At 35.2% G+C, this 26,032-nt stretch overlaps 1 protein-coding gene across 3 annotated transcripts in view; it reads right to left on the bottom strand.

Annotated features, from left to right (window-relative positions):
* Kdsr (3-ketodihydrosphingosine reductase) overlaps positions 1-26,032 on the bottom strand; it is a 71,901-nt gene that overhangs the window by 29,671 nt on the left and 16,198 nt on the right. For all 3 annotated transcript variants that reach the window (XM_081733696.1, XM_081733698.1, XM_081733697.1), the window contains exons 3-5: positions 24,562-24,730; positions 17,850-17,992; positions 45-236 (exon numbers count right to left, since the gene is read on the bottom strand). In XM_081733696.1, the coding sequence (XP_081589822.1) occupies positions 45-236; positions 17,850-17,992; positions 24,562-24,730 (504 nt within the window). The remainder of the gene's footprint in view (positions 1-44; positions 237-17,849; positions 17,993-24,561; positions 24,731-26,032) is intronic.

Raw genomic sequence — 26,032 nt, 5'->3', positions numbered from 1 at the left:
ATTAGTAACTTTATATATAAACACTTAGCAATATTTATACTCACTTCCATCTGTAACGCTTCTGCAAAACCTCTAAGAGCAAACTTCGAGCTGCTATATATAGTGTAGCCATAAATTCCCAATAAAGCTGCTTGAGACGCAACAATAACAATTCTTCCAGAACCTCTTCCTTTCATTCGAGGTATTACAGCCCTCGTTGGGAACACAGTACCCATGAGATTGAGATCCAGAAGATTCTAAGGAAAAATAAATTTATCATTAAAACTTCAATAATTTTACTTGCACTAGACTTCTAGATTAGATATTAACTTGAACTGGTAGACTAGGTTTACCCTCAATTTAAATTCATGCAAATTCTTACAAATTTCTCTTCCCTTTTATTTACTTATCAGCATTCCAAACACCTTCAGCTTTCCCCACACGTACATACTCAAAGCTCTATAGTGAACAACAGTTTATCTAAACAAATATTTACTTTTCCACCCAATTAACGAATATATTCGGTATGCACCTATTTCCTGTATAAATACATATCATTTCTCATAATGTTTTGATCATGATCTTAACCGAAAGAATTTGTTTCTCCTCATAACCAGAAAAATAAAACTTACAACTTATGTACTGAGCGTTTTTTTCCCCTTTATTCTGATTTTTTTTAAATCAACACTGAGCTGAGCATACTAAACTCTTGTGTGTACTGGTTTGTGTCCATTCTTGAGTTCTTTTCTTTCCATTTCTGTATTATGGTACAGTTAGTTTTAGTCCAATTGGTATTGAAGGAACGAGTGTTTAAACTGAAAGAAAGTTTGTTTTCCTATACAAAGGTAGCATCTTTACTATATGTACACTCATGTCCAAAATAATTGCCGCATGTCTATAAATATGTTGTTGTAGGAATATAATTTGATAACGAATTCGCCCGGTATTTCTTATAATGTTAGTATGTGTATAATCGGCAAAGACATGTATGTGCCAAATTTCATGTCAAAAGAACAGTAAATAAGAACAAACAAACGAAAATAAAACTTTCTTGTCCATTTAGCAACATTTTGTTTTACTCGTTCTAATTTTCGTATTTATAATTCTTTTCTTATGAAATTTACCACAAATATACATTTCCCGATTATACACATAGTATCAGTATTAAAAGTACCCCTCAAAATCATTATCAAATTATATTCTTACAAGAAGACAGTTATAGATATGCGACAATCATTTTGGACATGAGTGTACAACACGTGCATTTTGCACGGGGAAGCGAAATATGTCATAAATATATTATTTAAAATAAATATTTCTTGTTGGAAACAGATTTCATGCTTATGGTAGTTAAATTTACTAAACTGACCTTCTATTTGAATAATACATTTATAAATCATGTTTAGGTCGCATTAGTTTAAGGTCACATTGACAGTGCTAAAGCAAATGGCCAAACAAATCCCAGTATGCATTGCTTGATTGTTGTCAAATACAAAAAAACTCAGTTCTCGAACACTAGCGCACACCTGTTCTATTTAGTTAATTATCACAGTTCTGATATGAAAACTAGTCTTGTCTTTGTCACAAACAAGATCTTTATCACTGAAGGTGGAAACAACTTTTTATATTTTTTTTTAACTAGAAGGAAAGTGAAGAAATAAAGATATAAAAGCTAGTTCCACTGGAATTGCAAACTGATATATTGAGACTGAAGCTCGATATTGAACTTTATGAAAAGGATTACCATGTTTCCTCTGCAGGTGTGTTTGCTGTATCTTTCACTAACATAATAGATTATTATTTAAAGAAAAAAAATCAAACACGAGATTGTATTTGTTGTGTTTAAACTTTTCTGAGTGCGAGTCCGTTTTCCCTTCCCTTTGTTATTCATGATGGGGTAGCATACTTAAACTCGTGGCTTTTAATATTTGTTCTTTCTGGAGAAAGGAGTGTGGCAAATGATGTCATTGCACGGGGCGAAAAATTGCGAAGGGTCGGCCCTGCATCTGTAGATTACTGATTGAGGCTTACTCGAGGCTCACTGTCCTCAATGATGTCCGCGCTTAGTAGTATCAACTATCAGGTCTACCTTATCTCAAACTCGCTTGAGCTCAGGCTTTCTATCTTCAAGTGAGACTCGAACTTACTACATGCTCCACCTCACTATCCTCGCTCGCTTGTGCTCGAATTTACTAGCCTCATTGGGGCTTGCGTTAGCTCAGATTCGGGTTCTGGCTCGCTTTCTGCTTATAGGACTCCTGCTGCTCATACGGGTTTGCACTCTGTTTATTGAGCTTGAGACTTGTTGAGACCGAGAGCTGGAATCGCAAAGTTCAGCATCTTATTAGAAATAATAAAAAGGATTGCTGCAAAATGTGATACGGTTAAAGTGACTGTAGGAGATCGGCATTAATAAAAGAACAAAACAAGACACTTCTGCTCTCGGTAAGTAATGAAGATCCAGTACATGCTTTTCTCCTATATAAAATAATATAGCTTTAAAAAGTCAGTAATATTACAGTGTGCTATGTATAATAGCTCTACACGAGGACCACAAAACATGTCAGTTTTTGGCCACTACCATTTCTCCCTCCGGTAGTTGATCATACTGAGATTTGGATAGTGGGAAACGGTAATAATGGGTTAATTAAAAAATTACCAATTTAGTTTTGTTTTCAGCAGCGAACTGAAAGTATTTTAAATTTAATTCATAAGACAGCAATCTGCATTCCTGTGTAAATGTTGGTACGTATCATGTATCGTCATCCTCGTATAGAACTGTAACAACTGATTGGTTAAAAAATTAATGAATTGTAAACAGTGGCGGCCCTTGAGAGAAGTTAGATCAGTAAAAATTAAAATACATCGCTACAATATAAAGGAAGAAACCTGCATAGACTTTCAGAATACTGTAAAAAAGAATTAATAAATTAGGTAAGCTTCCCTCCCACATCCTGCGTTATTATATATATATATATATATTGTAATATCCTATGTGATGTTGTAAACAAACAATTCCACGCATCAGTGTTTACAAACACCGCCACGTGGTTCGGTAAGAGGATCTCCCACCAGATGGATCAACAGTTACATGCAGGCGACGGCTTTTGACCCCTCCCACGGAGCAGAAGACGACATCGGAGCAGCAGCGTCACCGCCACCCAAGGAACCCTATAAATTGGATGGACAAAGGCAATTCAGTACCACTTTTCTGGTGACCCTCCTCTAGTCTGCTACGGGACTTTTGGAGTAACCTAACCCCAGACTTCTAGTCTGCTACGGGACTACGCCTATCCTATCTCCTGGCTTAGCCTGCTTCGGGGTTCTGACTGGGAATCCTAACCTCAGCCGCTTAGCCTGCTTCGGGGCTCTGTTGGCCATCTAACCTACCCACTGCTTGCTTCAGAGCTTTGGGCACCTAATTCCACTCCTCTTAGCCTGCTTCAGGGCTCTGTTGGAGATCCTGTCTGCGACCTTACGGTCAAAGACCACCTATAACTAACTTTTGATATTAGAGAGATTAATTTGTAGAGTATTTTGTGGAAATACTTTTATAGTGGAAATTTTATAATAAAATTGGTAGTGGGAGATCGATTCCGGACGCTCCTTTTATTAAATGCTCTACCCACAAATCCTATATGAGACAAAGTTTTACATGGTAGAGGCTTTGACCGGCTCAATATCGATCTGATACTCCCCTACCGGACAGTATTTTTATTAACTTGAAAGTGAACTATTTTTTTTTTTAAGGTATGTAATTTTCTTAAGTGTACAATTAGTGAATCGGACTTGACTTCATTTTTAGTGCATGCCTCAAACTAGCACAGGAAAGAACACTTTCCCGGAGGACGATACAAATATGGAGCAGAGTTCCTGCCCTTCTTTTACTATACCACACCTCACTCAGTATTCGGGACACGTTACAGAGGATCCCGATAGATTTTTTATGCTTTTCGACCATCTTGCATTGTTACATTCGTGGAATAAATAGAAAAAGAAAGAACTATTACCTATGTACTTACAAGACGTAGCACTTGATTTAGTCCTACAGTTAAAGGCCCAGAACCAGTTAGATGCCCTTAATTATGAACAATTAAAAGATAAATTAGTTGACTTGAGTAGACCAAAATTACCAGCATATCGGGCAGAGTTTGAAATTTTTTAAGTCCAACAAGGTGAAAACGAGCCAATAGATGCATATTTTCTCAGAAAATTGAGGGTCATTAGACAAGTTCTGTCTCAGGCCACCGAGGAGCAAAAAATAAATTATTTATCCTTAGGTTAAAAAAAAACAAAAAAAAACACTTTTTTGCAAAAGACAGCGTTAGAAACATTTACAACTGTTCACGCCTTACAAACATATTTACATAATCTGGAGAAAGCAAATGACCTAATGAAGAAACGTGATTACGTGAAATTACAACAGGCAATATATTCACTCTGCGATCAGAATTCACCAGTCAGCAATTTACACTCATCAGCAATCGCTGGCGCTTCCTTCCCTGTGCATCAACAACAACTGACCTATCCATTATGTAACCCAGCACCTAATTGGAATCAATACCAACAACCGACCCCAATCTTTCCTACACCTTCAGCACCACAGCTACAGGGTGCATCACAAAATCAGTGCTCCCTCCTCCCTCTCCAAATCCTCCCTCCCAAGTTGCCAATCAGAATCCCCCTCCCGAACCCCCGGCGCCTAGCACATCTAGTACTTCTAGTGAAAATAATTCATTAGACCTCACTAAATTAGCAAATCAAATGGCTGAACTATCTCTTCTTGTAGCTCAAAATGCTATAAAGAACTTACAATTTAGGAGAGATGGCCGTAACAATTATAGGTTGAAAAATACAAATAATGATAATCAAAATCGACAGAGAAATGGAAATAGGAACAGTTCTAAAAATAATAATAGTAATCCTAGGCCGGAAACTGCTACAGTATGCGTCACATGCTATAAAAAAGGTCATTCTTCCAGTACATGTTATAAGAACAATCAGCAGGGAAACGCCTAGGAGGGCCCCAGGACAAACCCTCTCAAGAAGATGTTCTGAGGGCCGAAAAACAGGAAAGAAGTGAACAACAAAAATTGGCAAATACATCACTTTATGCAGTGGCTCCGTTATCAGATAGAAGGGAGAACATTAAAATGTTAAATCAGGAACATAAATTATTAATTAATGTAATAATTAATAAAGAAAAATATCCTGTAATCATAGACACTGGCAGTTCATTGAGTCTTTGGCCTAAAAATTGGCTTCCACTAAACACAAAATTGATTCCTTTTAGCACTAATCTACGAGGAATTCAGAATTCCGTCGTAAATTTACGCTATATAGCTTTGATTAAGTTCAGGATTGGCTCAACAACATTTTCTCATTATTTCAGAATTTTAGAGCATGGAGATTTTTTGCCTTTATTCGGTGAAGACATTCTAAATCGATTACAGACAAAAATTGACTTAGAAAATAACATGTTGTCGGTATACAAGAAACCACGGCCTCCGCAGTATCCAATTGAAGTTGATACTCAGGAAAAATTGTCTGCTAGCGCTATGCATACAATAAAACAGCACAAGTCGGCTGATGTTTTTACAACTCGAAAGGTTACCATACCAGCCAGGTCACATTTCTTTTTACCAATTAATGTCAAGAATTGACAAAAGGATAATGAATATTTTTTTTTTATCTCTCCATTAGAAAATTTGCTGGACAAATACGGATTACAAACGTTACCTACTAAAGTACCTAAGAATAATTTCACTTTATTAACATCAAATCCTACTAGTAGGCCGGTAACGTTAGTAAAGAACACCCCAATTGCATATGTTAAAAAGAATGTTCAAGAAGTAGATTTACAGAGTGATTACCAAAAAGATGAACAAAATGACGAAACATTTTATAGAACGGAACAAGAAATTCAGAATAGGCTAGAAGAGACCAAGTCACTTTTTGATATTAAGGTATTCGACATCAATCTAAATTTAACGAGTCAACAGAAAAAAGCGGTACATGATCTACTTTTTAGATACAGGGATGTCTTTTCTTATACATCAACTCCGACGCTATGCATCGGCAAAGAACATTTGAATAAGATACGTGGGATCGTCCAGGATAATTTAATCGCAAGTTATAATAAACAGAAAAGATATTTTGACCGCAGACATCAACAAACTAATTTTGATAAGAGCCAGAAAGTTCTTGTATTTTTTCCCAATCGTCAAATTGGAATACCAGAATCATTTTCATTCAAATATGTAGAACCTCTAGAAATTATCGAAAGAGTTAACCCTAATCTTTATAAGATCAAATTTCCAGACTCATATCGTCAAACAATACAGGAGATTTCAGTAGACCGAATTAAGCCATTTTATGAAGATATAGAAGACACAGAACAAGAATAAATAACTTCTTTTTATTTTCTACACGAGCGAAGACATCTAAAAAAAAAAAAAAAAAAACCGTATATAATAGCCAGGGCAGAGCGCAAGATATACTATATGATCTGGAATATCTAATCTTTTACATATTTCTCTTCTTTCAATTAGCAGCACGAAAAGAAAAGAATAAGATAACGAAATAAACACATCTAAACTATTTAAATCAATTGGCAAAGAACATTGTATAACATAAAAGCATTTTAATCATTCTCACTTCTTAAAATAAAATAAAAAATAAAGCATTCACCACTAGGAAGAAGAAAATACGACGACAACACTTCGGACGGATAAAAACACTTTTCATAGCGATACAAACATTTTTTTTTTTTTTTTTTTTTTAAAGCTGATTCATTATTCTACAACTGAATGAAAGAATGCTGATATCTGCATTTCCGCATTTAAAAGGCAACTAATCTTTACAACGACAGCTAACTTATAATTCTACATTTTCATCGATTTTTTTTTTCTTTTCCTCTGTGAACTACCTATAGTCACCGACATTATGCAACTTGATTATTATACAGGATGTTCCAAAAGTTATGACCACACCTACATTATACAGGATGACCAGGAATTTAGGACCGTTATTATCATAATCATTGACATTTAAAATTGGATTATTTTATTAAAATACATATCTTTGGTGCATACATATTTTAGAAACTTTTACACTTTATACAGAGTGACCAAGAAATCACGCCGTTCGAATCAGAACTTTCCAATATAAATTATCTTTATATCTCTGTGTTACTAGCGACTTTCTTAGTATTTGTTACTCTTATTATTTTATACATATTATATCACCGTCTTCGCTCAATACCAAAAATATCCAAGAAACCTCGCTTAGAAATATCTCCTCCAATTCCAATGGACACATTTAATACCAATAATACGACTAACGAGCAACCCATATTACAGACTCCAACGCCACTCACTATAAGTGAACTAATATATATATATATATATATATATATATATAGATAGATAGATAGATAGACAGATAGATAGATAGATAGATAGATAGATAGATAGATAGATAGAGAGAGAGAGAGAGAGAGAGAGAGAGAGAGAGAGAGATAAGCATATAAATGCAGAAAAAATATTTTCTAAAAATGATAAATAGCTAGAAACGATATACAGGACCTAACACATCAAACTGAAGCTCTTGGAAAGTATGTACATTAGTAAAAAAATACTTTCAAACAGTGGCGTGCTTTAAGATGTGTTGGTACAGGTTGTAATCCCTCCTTTCATATCTATTGAAATTAGAAGATTTTAGCTTTCATCTTGGATCAACAACAATCTTCCTGTGTGGAGAAGGGGCTTACATATACGTACGACGACACATCACAATGTTTAGAAAATGTAAACGAGTAGAGAATATACACACCCAGGCAGAGGTCCTTATTTTCCCCTGAAGGTTACCATTTTTCCCATTTACTGTCCTCCCCCCAAATTTACCATTCTTTATTATGACAATTACTTATTTAAAAATGTTATTCATGCTAAGTTCTCCTTTATACTTAGTGTTCATCAGTCGGTGGCTATCGAGCTCAAGCCCCCCCCCCCCCCGAAATAAATTTGTTATATTCACAACTTCATTAAAAATTTGTCGGCACCTAAAAGGAAAAATATAAGTGCTTATTCTCGTATTGTGCATACCCCTTCCCGAAACAAATTCCTAAATACTCCACTCGTGTTCATAAAAGCATCATTGTGGTATAATTAAAATTCGATTGTTCCACTTTCAATGACAAATTATGTCCCTCCTCTATATATATATATATATATATATATATATATATATATATATATATATATATATATATATAGATAGATAGATAGATAGATAGATAGATAGATAGATAGATATAGATATAGATATATAAAAAAAAGGTGCAACTTGTGCCCCAAAACCTGACTGTGGGCACCCCTGTAATCCAGAGAAGGCTAGGAAATGAAGTTTCTTTGTTTAAAATCTTTCCCAACCCCATAAACACCCCGTTACACCAACCAAACTTTCTTTACACACATCCCTGGGCGTAACAAAATATATTGCTTCCTTTGCGTTTCTGTAAAAATATGTATCACTATTCTAAATGCTCTCCCTCTTGGGTTTTGAACACCTCACAAAATAAAATTCCCAGCGTACTTACTGATTAAACGGGAGACTCAGGTGAGATGCCCGATTGCAATACGTACATTTCCAGGGTTTCCCACAGGGAAGTATTGCGTCGCACACTACACCACACATCTTTTAGGTGAGGACTGTTAATTTTATGCACAGATTGAAGACTATAAAGAAATGCATTCCAGTGAAATTAACAATAAACAGAGAGACGGACCACCGAGACTGATTGGAATCTAAAGATGTGGGGGTGGGGGTGGGAAATGTTTATATGGAGACGGACAGTGTCAGAGGAAGAAGTCTACATCTGTTCTACGAAACACAATACTAAGCGGATATTATTATTATTATTATTATTATTATTATTATTATTATTATTATTATTATTATTATTATTATTATTATTATTATTATTATTATTATTAGGGGCTCTATATTTAAACCCGACTAACGAATATTTCTGGCTACGCGTATGCCTTCAAACATAAGTGGAAAACATTCTTGTGTATCTTATTTTATCCTGTAGGGATGGCATAGAGAATTGTAGGCGGATCCTGAGGGAAGGGTCGTTCGCCACCTCCAATGGCACAAGCACCAGTGATGCAAAAGTTCAAGTCTGTACATAATAAAACTAAAGTAACCCTAAGTAGCAGTGTTACAACTCACCGCTACCCCATCCCTCAGGAATCCATCCTGGATCCGTCCCTGTGTCGTCTGGAGTCGAAAATATGTCATGTGAAAAGAAAAGGTATGAAAAATGTCATCTTACAGCCTTTTGCGTCGATTTCCTTATAAATTGTGAGAGGCCCGTCCAAGTGTGCTAATTGACGAAGGGGTGCCAGGGATTTCTCTGAGAAATTTTTATCCCCCTGCAAGAGAAAATTTTCATTCCAGACAGGAATAACTTTTCCCCACTCTTACGTGTGTGATGGCTGGGTGTGTATATGAGTGAAATTCATCCGCCCTGGGAAAAATATTCAATCCGCACACTGACCCGTCGAGTTATCCAATTTTTATATAACGTAGTGAAGATTTTATTTTTGCGAAATAAAGTAGTGGTGTTTATTTTGTGAAATAAAGTACCGGTACTTACATAGTTGTGCAACTACGGCGGGGGCTAGGGGGTCTGCTCCCTTCCTAAATTTTTTAGCCCTTCAAACCACAATGCATCCTATGACATTGATACGGAGACCCAGAATTATTACGATTGTCCCCCTAGCATATTTATGCTCCCCAAACTTCAGTGGCTGGTTGCGAGCCTGGTCAACAAGGTTTTCACAGATATTACATAATTTAAACAAATTTGTATAATGCAAAATAAATTTACTACTAAATCATGCTTAGGTATACGCACGAGACGAGTCGAGACACGGCTTTTCTAATAGAGAAATATACATTTTTCGAGTCGAGACATCACTTTTACAGCAAATTTTCGAGACGAGACAACCACAAATCTTGTCTCGTGCGCATCCCTAATCATGCTCAATTTTAAAATAAGCCAACATCATTTACTTACAAGAACATAAAATGTTGCGTGAGCCGTTACCCAGCTTTATCAAACTTGGTTCTCTTCTGTTCGAACTCACAATGAAAGTTTGCACAAGATATTTCATACGAATTTGAAGGGTGTATCTATGCACATGATACCCAGGTAGAATCTCACAGCCTTCAGGCGCCTTACGAACTTCATTTATTAGAAAAAAAAATCTAAAATTAGGAAATGCTAGTGTGAACATTACATAGATCTATATTTTTTTCCTTCTCCGCTTCCAGGAAAAGGGAGATATAGACATTACACATGAGTATATGGTAACTTATACAATATTGTATTGTCACCGGACATGTGCATGAAAAATTAAAAAAAGTTCTAGGGGATAGTATAGAAGTGGCCATGTGGACAGGCAACAAAGAACGAAAGTGATTTTTAAAAAAGCAGGCCCCAGGAATTTTGCCCACATGCCATTTCACTTGATCATATTTCCCTCAAAAATTATTCATGTAAATATCTTTCAATTATTTCTGAAGAGAGGGTTTTGACATCGCTTTCAAAGGGTAATTTTGTCCTAGATTGATTCCAACAATATTTTTTCTATAATCTTTCCGAAAGATCACAAACTGACATCTATACTATGTTATTTTGCGGAAATGGTAAGCTGACAAGTGACAACTACCCTTCCAGGAATTCGCAGAATGAAAAGAAAGAAAAAAAGAGAGAGGGAGAGAGATGAGAAAAGAAGGTTTCGGTTGTACCGCTGTTTATGAGTCACCTGATTGGAACAACTTGAGCGAGGCAGAGAACTGAACTTGCGCTCGACTAGGGCGGAAAGGAAAAACTATACCGTCGCAGGAAGTTCAGGTCTTACTGTTGCCATGTTTTCAAAGTTGAAGATAAAAGTTTCCTTACTGTGTTTTTTTCAAAATCTAAAACACACAAGGCATAGATATGTGTCTCCTCTAGGTTTGTTCAAATTTTGACGTTTGTAACTTTAATAATAAAGAAGAAAATAGTGAAAAACTTTGCAATGCTTTTTAAATGGACTAACTTTCAAGGTTGCTAGGGGTATCAGATCACCTTAATGTTCATTTTTTTTTTTTTTTCACGTTTTCGGCACCCTATAACTACGAAATTATGAACTTCCGACCACAGGTCCATATGAACTTTTCTCTTATTTTGATGTGAGGAATCTCATTCCCAAAATATTGTGACATTTTTTTTAATTCCCTGTATAGGCTATGCGGAATTAAATTCCTTTTTGAATTAAATTCCTTTTTTCCCTTCCTTGCTGTATAATCCAAGTTTATGATAATTCGAGTAGCCTCGATCTCACCTAACACTAATTAGTGTCAGTAAATAAATAATAAAATCAAATTTAGCACCAAAATTGTACTAGAAAGCGCAATACACAAAAGAATGAAATCCACCTAGGTCATTTTGGATCTATTCCATCTTCAAGAACACCATTTGAAACTAGTTAAGTGTTCTGTACACTTTGTCTATTTTCCTTACAACTTCGTTAATGTGATTTAATTTCCTTGCAAAATACTTTGAACGTTCATATAACACTTTACTGGATAAAGTGTTAAATTTAACGTAATTGTATTGTCCCCCATTGACAATAAAATTTATGGTTTTCAGAATTCTTCACAAATTTTAATTCAGATTGAAGAAACCGACTGATCATTAGTAACTCACCCACTTAGGAACAGAGGTGTAATAAATATAATTTCAATTAATGGTGATCATTAGTTTAATTATTGAATTATAAATAATAGTATTGTTAAGATTTTTCTCTGTGCATATGTATTATTTAGCAGATCTACATTTCTGGCTGAGTTTTACATGTATTCAATAATTTAGTATTATCTGCAATAATATATGATAATATTATTGTAAATTGTAAGTTATTTCTTGTATAAGTAAATGAAAGAAGATTGAAAAGTTATACATAACATAGGAGAAATGTGAATGACACTACAATTTAAGTTGCATCTGCATCGTAGCTTCGCACAAGAGAATGAAAATTGGTCCACTATTAATTGAAAACTAAAGTTTCTGTACGGGAAATGCTTCATAAAAAGAAGTCCTTGCTATCAAATTCTTCACTGTAAGGAAGTCTTAAATAAAGAAAATCATTTCACAAAACGTTAGTCCTTTCTAACTAGAAATGACTACGATTACATCCAGCGTTCCTTGACGAAGTAGAAGGATCCCAATAACACCGCACTCACTGCTATAAGCAGCCTTGGTTTCTTCTTTTGGGTCCTTTCCACCACTGCGCAATTTCTTACCACTGATCCTACGTCAGTTTCTACTTCTCTGTCTATAGAAGTGTTAGTCACTGAATAGTCTTCAAGGCCTTCGCAATTGTCTCTAAAATGATTAGTGCACGCCATTGAAGCTAACAGACTACACACTCCAAAAAGAACACTTCGTCCGCTGGAAGAATTGTAGGAGAGGAGAGAGCTGACACCAAGCGCTACAGAAGTCCAATGGTATCTATCTCCAGTAAATATAATGTCACAAATTAGGTTTCTGGGCTCGGGAGGATTAACGTACAAGACACGTCTCCCACGCTCAATTTCGTGCCTTACTTGCGGCCAATACACATCCAGTTGGTCTGAAGGTCGCACATCAATGTCCAGTCCGACGTAGATTGGGACGGTGTAATCAGTCGTATCACCCGTTGCTTCCTCCGCTTCCACTAAATTCATGACACTTGAGAACACAAGCATCCCAACCGTCGACATAACAGCTGATGGACCAGCTAATCCATCTTGCATGGCCTCAACAGCTCGGGCAGCGTCGGCTCCTGTTAGAGTAGCTACTGTTCCCAGCACATTGACTACATCAGAAGGTGTGACAGGAGGAATATGTCGCATTGAACGTAGAACTGAACACGAAAGTGATCCATAATCGAATGTACATATCACTTCCTCCTCGCTGGGTACTTGGATATCTGGGTCACGTGGCTCTGAAGAACTTTGACCTGGTTGCTGTGGGTTACCTTCGTTGGTTCCATTTGGAATCCATGAAGGTCCGGGAATGTCCTCAGGTCTATTTTGATTTTCCATGACTAACTTTGTCCTTATTATAAGTGTAGGGTAACCGTTGATCTAATGTATTTAGCTATTAGGCTTTATTTTATCGCATTAGTGTTTTATTGTGTCTAAATAAGATGAATTCAACTTTTCATCTAAATCCATGGCTACCGCGATGTAGTACCTACTTTTCAACAATGTCTTATATGAAAATATGAATTATTTTTTTCTATATTTTTTATGTAACATAATATAGACATATTTATATTTTTAACAAATTTCATATTTAAATCTGTTATATATTCGGATGATGATTGAAATAAATTAATATTACATAGAGGAATGTTTCTCGAACTCTGTGGCCCTCGAGATATGTTCTTGTAGTTCTTTTACAATGAATGTTAGTCCAAAAAAGACAGAATAATAAAATTCTCAAGTGAATTGGCTATTACCCATTACAGGTATCGCATAGGAATGGTGCACAAGGGAGTCAAGTTCAATTTTGGTTATTTTAAACAAATTTAATTTTTAAAATCTCTATCTAAAGCTACATTCAGAGCTTTAAAAGATTTATACCCAGATATTGTAAATAGTTTTTATAAAGTAAAAAATAATATTGAGGTCCTTATTTCAGGTTAAAGTATTGAAAATTCCTTTCTATCATTCGAATAATACGGTCTTTGAAAAATTGGTTGGTTAACTTGAAATCTCTAAGTATCTTTTAGCCTCTAGGTTCTATGAAACGTGGGCCGAGAGCATAACGTAGAATTTGAACCACGAGCTTTCACCCGGAATCGCTCCATCCTCCATAAGAATTTCACTGGTTTTGAGTCAGTTTGAGAATTTTCTTGAGCGTTATTTTTAGAGGGGGCAAAAAATAATTTAGGGAGGGCAGTGTCCCCTCTAGCCCCTCCCTAGCTACGGGTCTGGTATGTGACCACACAAATAGCATTTTAATTTTGATTCTTTTACAGTAAAAATATTTTCTGAAATGTAATGGAAACTCACAGGGAGCCTCCTTTGCGAATTTCTGAAAGCCTTTTCATTTTCACTGCCATGATTTTCCAATTGGGTACAAAAGCGTAATTAACTAAGCAAACTCATCACCATCAAAAAGCCGAACACGTATTTCAGACTTTGATTTTGAAAACACTCCTGCGTAGATTGTAAGTCATTACTTGGCACCTTGTATATATATATACGTTTGCGGCATCTTAAAGAGCAACAGTTTTTTGTTGTTGATTGTTAATTGTTATTAGCTGCAGGTGTTCAGTAACAAAGTTCATATGGATTTTTGTTATTTGTTGCAAATGTTCATGAACAAGGATGACAACAGCACAAAAGAGAGCGCAGTGTGTAGTGTGGTTGCCTGAGACTAAATCAGTAATTACTGTGCAAAGGAACTTTAGACGAAAGTACCAACGGGATCCACCAGACGTCAAGACCATTAAAACATGGTTTGAGAATTTTTTAGCCACAGGAGTGTCTTTAGACCGAACGTTTCCACAGCGATGGATTGGACAAGATGGACCCACTCCTTGGCAACCACGATCACCCGACACAACCCCTAAGGATTTATTCGTATGAAGCTCTGTCAAAGATAGAGTCTACGCCACACCTGTACGTGATATTCCTGCTCTTCGATACAAAACTGAAGAAGCCTTCAACTCGATCACACTGGACATGCTACACAATACATGGCAGGAGACTGAGTATCGACTTAACCTCTGAAAGCTACTAACGGGACCCATATAGAAATGCATATATAGAAAAAAAAAAAAAAAAAAAAAAACTGTTTGAGTTGCTCTTTAAGATGCCGCAAACCGTTATTCTCTGGCATTAATAGTTTCCATGCAATTAATATTTGTAATCAGGGAGGTTTTATGTGGACACCCTGTATTTCTTTATAAACCAACAATATTGATTTACTAGGGCGCCAATACATTTTCGGTGCGACGCGTCGTTTATTCATTGCCAATACTTTTTCCTTACTTCTTGCTCGTTCGGCGTCCTCTTGCTACCGGCGCTCGGGGCCACGGCCCCGCTCGCCCCCCTCTAGTTACGGTTCTGAATGTTTATAACAAACTTTTCCATGGTAATAGTACAGTTTAGCTAATTCATTCAAGAATGTTTGGAATGTAACGTTTCCTTTCAATTTTGAGGCTACATGTGACACAGAACTACAACTTAACGTAGACTCAAAACCGGGGATCAGTACAGAGGAAGTATATTTGCTAACAGGCTGTCATCATTCTTCTACTTTAATTCGTTTTTCATTATTATTATTGTTCACTGTTAATAATACAAGTATAAATTAGCTTCGCAGAATGTATCTAGAACTCTATTAATTAATTAAATAAGAGATGATTTTATCAAAAACCAGTATAAAGAGTGTTGGGAGATAATCTGTATTAGATGAAATTGATATGAGCTGGAACTATTTAAGAATCATGACAATGCTGTGAAGAAGAAAAAGAAATTAGAGATTAAGTAGTTGTTGCGATCAACCATGGTGCCGACTACCTGTTGACGAAAGCATCTGATGAGTGTAGTGATGTTTGAACTAGAGTAATTAAGCGTAAATTAAAACAATTGATGACCAAATTGATGATAACGGAGAAGTAAGTTTGTGCAGGAAAGAATACTCATGAATTATTGTAGCGTAGATGTACAATGGAGAGTAGATATCGCATTTAGATGAGGAAGAATAACCGTGAAGTTTAATTGAGACCTGGAACTTAATTCGCTCGTTGCAGAGCAACAGAGTGGAGGCAGTGAAACATTATTTTATATCAACAAAATGTTGTTTATGTAAGAGGATTTCCTTATATTTAAAAAAAAAAAAAAAAAAAGTTTTCCCCCCTTTAATACGGAGAATAAATGAGATAATCGTCTGGGGCTTTACGTGATGTCCAAACTACACATACTCCTTCTACGAATCAAATATGAGGTTCCCGAATTCAAAATGAGGAAGTTAGCCATTTGCCCAAGAAACAGCTCTCAAACTATCAAACACTGATAAATATTCATTAAAGAAAGGTTAAGTTTAGTTATATCATACAACGAAACAATTTTACTTAATTTTTTTTATTTGTAAATGATGTACTGATGAAATAATTTGTAGACTGATCAGTGAAAGAAGAAAAAAGTAACTGCTAGAAAACCCAGCACCAGTTTCTGCCACTACAAAGTGTACATGATGCGACCAGAATTCCAATTGTAGCACTGGATCATCGTAACTAAAAATTCAAGCAACATTAAATTTTACAAAAATCTGTTATAGACATGCGTTTTAAAAAACTTAATTTCTCCAGCTGGCTGATTTTGAAACATAACGGGTTTTGGACTTTGAGATGTAACGCCTATATGATGGAATAACTTATGCAATAATATATTACAGAATCAACAGCTGGGCTTCTGAGTACCTGAATAGTTACTAGATATCTCTCTGATGCACCTGGTCTCAGGTTTGAACTCTCCCGACAGCTTGATCTTCATTGGACTATGGGATCACATCGCAAAACATAAAACTGAAACAAGTTGGGATCGTAGTCTAAGATTCTGACCGTAACAGATATTATTTATAGAAACACTATACAGTGTCACAAGGCATGAGGCATGGCATTTTTAGAACACAAAGTAAGTGTGAAGAACTACGTCCAAGAAGAAACTAAAAGGAAACAATGTAGGTTGTATTTTATGTTAAAAATATTTAGAGTTCTACCCACCCATTAATTTCCTTAATAAATGTTCGTACCTTCAACATTTTTACACGAGTTTTTAAATAACAGAATAATATATAGTGGTCTTTGTTATGAACTAATTCTGAGGATATTTATCTTATTTTGTACAATGGGCTTAAAGAAGTGCATTTCGTTTTATTTCTACGTTTTCTTTCGTTTTAGATTACAATCTACTATTTATTCACGTTTGAACCTCATCCGTGGGAACTACTGCGATAACGTACTCTCACAGACCTTGCTTATACCTCATGATAATGCTCCAGCCAATGGGAGTACATGTGCAGACAAAAATGAATAAAAATTCGTACGATATGAGGATTCCGAGATCTCATTTTACGCCTGGGTTCTAGACCGCGGGCAGGGCTTTGTCAGAGACGCGGGAAGAAAGTCACAGCATTCTACAAGATGGAGAAAGAGTAAATAGAACTGCATTGTGCTAGTTGTTAAATTCTTATTATTTTATTTTTTTCATTTTTCAAGAACTTTTTATTAACTTACAACAAAGTAAGTATGTAACTGTTATAAACAACTCAATTCAAATACAATCAATTGAACTGAGGATGCATTTTATTCATTGATTTCCTCGTTATTGATGTGCATAGTCCACCTATTACAGGTTTCTTTATATTCTGTTCTTTATAACGAGATCGAATTGCTTTTAACATAACTCCCAATATTGTGGTTTGTTGCGGTTGTTTGTGGTGAGATTGGAACAAAACTTCGTTTTGTTTGAATCACATTACAATTTGCACGGTAACAGCGTTTGTGCGCGGATAGCTTTGTATACATTCTGGTTGTTATTGGCAAAGCTGTCAATTCATGGGTACTGGACGGATTCCAAGTTCGATTCCCGAGCTTGGTTATAACGTTGGTATCCTTTGCCATCCGCAATAATCATAATAAATAATAATAATAGTGGAAAGAATCATAGTTTCAATCTTTTTGCAATTCAACAAGCCTATAAGCAAAGCAGAGCAAATGAATCATTTACAAAATTTATGAACCTATAATATTTACCTTCATGTCATCAACAGGAGTGTCTTCAAGTTTTCCACATATGGATGAACCAGCACAATTCACCAACATAAAAATCGGTCCCAAATTCTCTTCTGCTGTTATAACTGCTTTCTCAACATCCTCATAGCTGTTACTCACATCAACTGTAAAATTAAATCTATTGCTTATTCCTTATTTCTGAGATAGCATTTCAGTAGATTAAAACATTTCTAAATATGAAGACGAAATCTAATCACTCTAGAAAATTTTATTTATTCATTATACTATATAAAACTTATCTAACTAACTCTATGGCCTATGGAACCCGGAGGTTCAATGCTGCGTTCACAAAAGCTTTCTGTTCTTAGCCAACTGGATTCAGTTTCTACTTTGTATTCAAAACTTACACTCTTCAAATAAAATGTATATTTTATATTTTATTTGGGGAAATTTCATACTATATGACAAGTAGAAACTTTCACAAAGAACAAATAAATATTTTGTAGGTGATGCAATATTATTCGAAAGAGAAGAGTTCATAAAAACTAGTGATCTTTTCACAAACACACAATATGAATAACAAAAAAACTGAACAATATTTATGTTCAATTCCAATACCTTCTTCCCTCCCTCGGTCCAAAGAAAAAACATATAAACGTGTTTTTAAAAGTGGTATCGCACCTCAGTTTGCTACAAAATATCACACAATTGCGATAAAAAAATCATATTTTGTAATTCAGCTTTGAACATAACTTTTTAAAAATCGAAACGAGCTATTTTCACCAAGAAAATAGTATAATAGTTTTTCCTTCATGTTTGAAGGGTTCTGTTTTGATATAGCTGTAAAAATTTCTCCTCGAAGACCAGACTTATCCTTTAGGTGCCTCTTTGGTTCTCAATTATACATATCAATCCACCATCAACTTGAGAGCTGGTAGTAGAATTTATGACAAAGAGACTACGTCCACTTCGACATATTGTAACATAAGAATATAAAGCGCCTCAATCGGCTTTCCAAATGCTAAACTTTAGTTTCCTTTTTTGGAAATGAAATAACAGTCAAATCACGAGACTTCAGTAGCACTACCTTTTCTATCCTTCTGTTATTTCAAGCTCTGAGATACGGAGTTTATAAATAACTCATTTGCTTAGTTATTTCATAACATTGGTCCATAAATATTCTTTCACTGCGTCTTCTTGTTAACTTCCAAACTATGATATGCATAAGTGTCGCAAATCTTAAACAAGTGCTATGTCCGTCCGTCTGTCAACAGATATCAGAGAAAAACAGGAAGAGATATAGAGAAGCGGTTTCTTTGCTATCGATTAAGCATACCAAGAATAGGTTCCATCTCTTGCATTAACTCTCTATTCAAACCGGAATTGGCAGAAATCAACCATTTCCGGTTTTAATGTTGATGCCAAAGAACAAAAATGGTAATAAATAGCAACAACTGGTATTCACGCATGCAAGAAAACATACCATAACCATACGCTATACTCTACTGAAATTGTAAGTGGTTCAAATTTATTACTATTTCTGGTTTCAATATTGATTTTCATAGAGCAAAAACGGTAATGGATACAAGGCTTTCCTGGAATCGATTCAGCGTTCCAAAAATAGGTGCCATATCCTCCAACAACCTTTTAATGAAACCGGAAGAGGTAAAACTCAACCGTTTCCGATTTAAACGTTAATAGCCATAAAGGAAAACACTATAATACATAGCAACAAGCGATTTCTTGAAAATCGATTCAACGCCTTAAGAGAGAATAACTTTCCAGCCATATTGCTCTACTAAAACCGAAAGTGTGGAAATCATGGAAATCAAACTTTTCTGATTTTAACGTTGATCCCCATAAAATTTAAAAACGATAACAGGAACACGCAGTTTTTTGTTTTAAACTGATTCAACGTTTCAAGAAAGGATACTATTTCCACCCATATTAGTATATTAAAACCGGAAGTGGTACAAATCAACCATTCGAGGCGTCACCGCTGATCACCATAAAATAAAAACGGTAAAAAATAGTGACAAGCTGTTTTCTTGGAATCGATTCAGTCTCGCAAGGAAAAGTATCATCTTCACCTGGAAATTTCCTTCTTTATTTTAATTTGGTGCCCCTTGGAATAGTCTCATCTACAGATACCCGAATATAATCTACCTTTAAAAATACTATGGTTTATACGTAATGCATATGTGAAGTTTTGGTACAATATTTAGAATTGATGCAACATCTAGAATTGTTACGAGGGAATGCAAATGAGATGCTATAGCAGAATTGAACCCAGTAATAACATTCTTAACCTCTTAATATACCACGCATTACACTCAAATTACACCATCTAATTACCATTCGCTAAAGAGCAGCTAAAAGAGTACTCACTTTCCCTGCTTGCTTCAAAACTAAATCATATAAAATTTTCTGGATGTACGAAGGGAAATGGGAAGAGAGGAAGGGAAAAAATGTTATACTGTTCATTTCTTAACATATGTTCATGAACTTTGAACAATACTGATAAACTTTCTTTCCCTTCCACTTTTGTGAAGCAAAGACAAATATTTTTATGCTACTCCGAAACACACGGCTTCGTTTTAAGCCCAAACTTGAAAGTATATCATCACACCCTATATCGTCGTACGCAAATAGCAGAAAATGCATTTTGTTTATAACATTATACCCTCTGGACTAAAACGAAAAAATCATTTTGAAGCAAGCATGTAAGTTCTAGGTGATGATAATTGACTATATGTGTGCGTGACATAGCGTTTGTGCTGGAAGGGTTAATAAAACCACTTTCTTTCATCTCTAGCTCCTGATTTGAAGTACTATCCTAGTATTTGCCTGGCATGTTTTGAGGAAAGTTAAAAAAAAAATCTTCAGTCAGGACGGTTGTTGGGCCTTGAATCCTGAGTATAATAGGGGATTTTATTCCTATTGTATATTATGTGGAATTATCCACATCTTTGTTACTTCACAAAATTCCCCCCTTTCTAAAAGTCGAAATATAAGCGATTGCCAAATGCAAAGTGTGTCTCACGAAACGCGAAAGGGTCTTCACGAATTTCTGTTATGTGACAAAGGAATTCCGTAGTTTCATTGCAAACGTGTACAATAGAAGATTGCTTAAGTGGTATTTTAAGCAGAACTTTGCCTTTAAATTAGTGCTGTTAAAATTATTAGAACATTTTTCTGCTGTTATTTGAATATTAAAGTATCTGAATATTTGTTTTCAATATTCGAATAATCGAACAATGGACTATTTGAATTTTAACAGCACTACTTTAAATATACGTTCAAAATTTAATAAAACCCAATTTTACCTAATAAATCCCAATTTTACCCAATAAAACTCACTGGAGCTGTTTTCTTTTAAATCCTATGTTTTTCACAACTCTAATATATAGGCAACTACGCCGTGCTGAAAGAACATATCGATATTTGTAATCAACAAAACAACTCTTTATAGATTGTTTCAAAATGAACCAAAGGATTTCAAATGTGAAGTTAATGCAGACACAATGATTAGAAGCTCATTAGTTTAAAGAAAAACCTTTGAAGTTCTCTCCTAAGTGCTCTATTTGACTTCCTTAATTGATCTGATCATCATTCTGATACTCGAATTTCAACCATACTCGCACCAGTATTTTGTTGCCACTGATTTTGCGTCTGTAAGTGGCTCTCTAGGGCAGCTGACCTAATGCCATGAGGACTCCTCCTTCATGACACACTACAGATGATATTTATACGTCACATCACCAAAAGTTTGGAATGAACTGAAAACCCTCATAATTACTGTCATGAAGTGAATATAATAAATATGTAACGACTACAGATAAAATGAGATTATAACCTTAATATTATTTATGTCACTGAAGAAAGCCATATTAAACACTATCACGTAAGTAACATTTCTTTAAAATAATATGTCAAGCACACATTTGAAAAGATTGATTTTGACACACACTGTAACTGTCTTGGCATACATTTTAGATAAATTTATCATGTAAGGCAACTTTTCAATACACCATGCTGAATGCGATCGTTGTCTAACAGAAATGGACATTGTCTTCAAATCTCACTCAACTTCACACAGCACCTCAGGATCCTTTTGGTGAAATAGATTAACATCGTAGTAAGATGTTTTTATACGAAACGATTTAATTTCCATACACCTTATCTCAACTACTTTTTCTTCCTTAAGTCTTGACAATGCTGTCAGCTGTCAGCGAAAATTCGATGTTTAATATATACTTTTAAAGTTCATCATTTGAGTGTATACTAAAACATGAATCATTTAGGACAATATACTAATAGGCTCAAGAAGTTAAAATATCATTTTATTTACTTGCAATTTTAATTCCTGAAAAACCTTACACTTTTTAACTTTCGGCTTCCCCTAGAGCCTTGTTCACCAAAAAACATTATGGAAATACAAAGAAATGGACTCACCAGGGTACAGGAGAGCAAAACGCTATTACAACGATCCCAATGCAAAATCGGAAGTCTACGAGATAAAGTCCAGCTGTCTGGAGCGTTATATAGACATGATGAAAAGGACTCAAAAGTACGTGTTAAGGAACATCTCAAGAACAGCAGAACACTCGATTTCAGATCTAGGATTTAGATTTCTGGGCTTTCGGAATCTATGGCCATGTTAGCCCGTCACGTATGAGGGATGATGTCTCTTGGCGAGTACACCATCCGGGGAAAGGGAAGGAACGAAGCGGCCTAGGACCTATATGTTAGGTATTACCCCGGTATTTGCCTGGAGTAAATGAGGAAAACCTCATTCAGGACGGCTGGCCTGAAAAAGCTTTTTATACTTTTTCGACCGAGTGCCCCACCAGGAATCGATCCCGGGACCGTCCCCATCGAGGGCGACAGCGTTAGCGACTACGCTATGCGGGGCCACTCGATTTCAGGTCTTCCGAAATATTTAAGGTAAGAGAAAATTCTATTATAGGCAACAGATGGCAGCACGTATTTCATCTTTGAAATATACATCGTGGGGAGCAACGATATTCAAAATAACTGAATCAACTTCAAGAGATGAAGATTCAAACTTTGTCCGAAAACAAACTGAATCAACAATTACAGTATAATCAGAGTACTTTAATCGATTTTGTTTAATTCCGTGGGAGTGTGTTTCTGAAGAGTAAAATTAAGTGTCCTATACAATGAACAAAAGAAAATAATCAAAAAGTGCACAGATTTTTATCTAATTATTGATTCGATTTGTCTTTTGACGAAGTTTGAATTAATGTGTATACTGTTACTCCATGCAAAATACATTCAAAAGAATTGTGCTGCCATCTATTGGTGATTAGCGCTTCTTTAAACCCACTTAAAAAAAAAAAAAAAAAAAGAACTAGATTCAAGAATTTTCTTTGGAGCGGAGAATGAAACAGAAAATTCAATGATTCGAAAATGTTTTTGAAAATTCAATTATTTTTCTGAAAAATCCTAAAACTAAACATAGATAAGGATTGGTTAAGCAAGGAATGGGAGACAGTAATTTGAAAATATATAGGATGTCTCAAAAGTCCCCTGACAAGGTAACTCTGTTATTATCAGAGTTATAAAATCTAAGAGGGGAAACCGTCTCCACATATGATATTTTCAATCTAAAGTGAAGGATTTATTTTTAAATCGGACAAGCCGTTTGGGCTGTACACTCTTTATGCGCCCAATGTTAAATGAAAATGCAATGTTGCCATTTACCTGGACCCACAACATACGAGAATGAAGTTTGTTTGAAACAGGGGCTGGCCGACACGTTAGCATAAAACACAGTCACTTAATTCACTTATGTTGTAGGTCCAGGTAAATGGCAACGTTGCATTTTCACTTAATATTGGGCGCATAAAGTGTGCAGCCCAAACGGCTCGTCCGATAAAAAAAAAAAAAAAAAAAAAAAAAAACAATCCTTACTTTAAATTGAAAACAACATATTTGGAAACGGTTTTCTCTCTTACATTTCGTTGTAACTCTGATAATAACAGAGTTACTCTATATCAGAGGACTTTTTGAGATACCCTGTATACAGTATTGACAAAATAGACATTAACATAAACTGACGACAACTTTTTCTGCTTGAACAAAAGAACATATAACTTGAGCATGCCATTTTTCAGCGTATTGTACTACCATTTGATGTGTGACAGCTCCTATACATAAGCATTGTTCTATCCTGGTAAGTACGTTCTTTTATTATTATTATTTTTTGGTGTATTTATTATTTTTTCTCCTATATTTATTCTCCGTGAACACGGCACCAGAGGACAGCCGAAAGCTAAAATATGTAAGATATTTTTAAGAATCGATCAAGTAAATAAAATGACTTAAAACGTGCATAATAAATATATTACACAATTTTAACAGTACTTACAATCTCTTGATCACTTTTTTATTCACCTAATATCATTTTTTTAAAAAAAAATTACTCTTCCGCAAAGGAGTACATCAAATCAAGAAGTGGTAATATTGGAGTCAAAGCATCTACACTCCGAAATTTCAAGTATATATCATATACATAAGAAAGTTTCTGCGCACATCCTTGGAAAGAATAATTTTCAATAGTACTTTGTGGTTGCCAAAATGTTCTACTCCTAACAAACTAGGTTTAAAATATCTGCAGCATGAATTTTAATTGTTCATGCAATAACATTTGTATAAGCCACTATGGTTTATTCAAAGTAAAGAAGAAAGAAAATACATAAACACATACGTGAAACACATTGAACTTTTTGACTTTCCGGAAATTTCCGATGTTTAAGAATTTCTGATTTTGCGTCTTCTAGTTTCTTGAGGTTTCTGGCTACTAGTGTTACATTTGCTCCTCTTGTAACGACATCTATAGCAACGGCTTTTCCAATACCGCTAGAGCCTCCAGTAATCTGAAAGAAGTGTAAAAGCTCTATGAAGTATACAATGAATAAATATTAATAATCACTCTATACCGTATGTGATACGAAGTACATAAAGGTACAAGGACCGTTTGATAAGTAACTTCGTTGGCCTAGTAATAACGATAACGTCATCTATATATGTAGTCTGTGATCTCAAGCCATTCTGATAGTTGTTTAAACAGAAATGTTATGAAAAATGGATAATACTGGAATTCGTCGTGTGGTTCACTTTTTTATTCTAGAAGGGAAAACAGCGAAGGAAATTTATGAGAGGATTTTATCTATATTGAATGACTCATATTCTTTCTATGAAACTTTTCGACTTTGAATAAATGAATTTAAACGTGGCAGAACAAGTATTGAAGATGTACCACATTCTGAAACCATTGATACAACTCCTTGACTTAGTTTTAGCCTTTATGAGTGAAAGGATAAAAGTTAGCAGAAGTCACAAACATCTTAACTAGCGGGTTCATTTCATTTTCCATTGCATACTAGAAAACTTTGTGCAAGATAGGTGACGTGTTTACTTACTTTAGAGCAAAAAATGGTCGAGCTGCGATTTGAACTTCTTCCGCACTCTAGCTCTCTCTGACTACTATCTATTCCCGAAACTCGAAACTTTCTCGGCAGAACGAAAATTTGAGTCAAACGAAGAGGTCATACGGAAAGCAAACGAGGACTTTGCAAGCCTCGAAGAAACTATTTTCTGCGAAGGTGGAAAAACGATAGAGTGCATTGAACTTCGATGGGAATATGTCGAAAAAAAAGTATGTTACAAAAAATCAAATTGTTTTCTTTAATATCAAATCAAGTTACTTATCAAATACCCTTGTACAAAAATATTTTAGCTTTCATTTGGAAAAGAAAAAAAAAAAAAAAAAAAAGAAGCCTCTTTCAAAAGTTTTCGTTGCTCTTCGCCTACTTCGTCAGTATCATCAACGCGCTGTTAACATGTAAGCTGGTAACGTTTTTTTTTTTTTTTTTCTCCTTTTTTCCTTTCGTGAAGTGGTCTCTCTTTTCTTAAACGTTGGATTTTGAGAAAACGTTATTAAGGTTGAGAAATGTTTCATTTTCTTGAAGGTGGGATACCGTTTTCACACATTTCCAATATAGTTGTTGTACTTATCTTCCTACAGAAATATTAAAGATGATGTAATATAAGAGAAAATATTTTAAAACATTCGAAGTAGAAGCAGTCACAGAGGTCCAAGGAGATATCACACACTGCGACTCATGATGGTCCTCCTGACATTATAGAAGGAGCGAGATGGTCATTAGAAGAGTGTG

The sequence above is a fragment of the Thermobia domestica genome, chromosome 12, assembly GCF_964235325.1.
Source record: "Thermobia domestica chromosome 12, izTheDome1.hap1.1, whole genome shotgun sequence".
In the NCBI taxonomy this organism is placed as follows: Eukaryota; Metazoa; Arthropoda; class Insecta; order Zygentoma; family Lepismatidae; genus Thermobia; species Thermobia domestica.
Note: the sequence above shows the minus strand (reverse complement) of the source record. Positions and strands in the feature narration are given on the sequence as shown.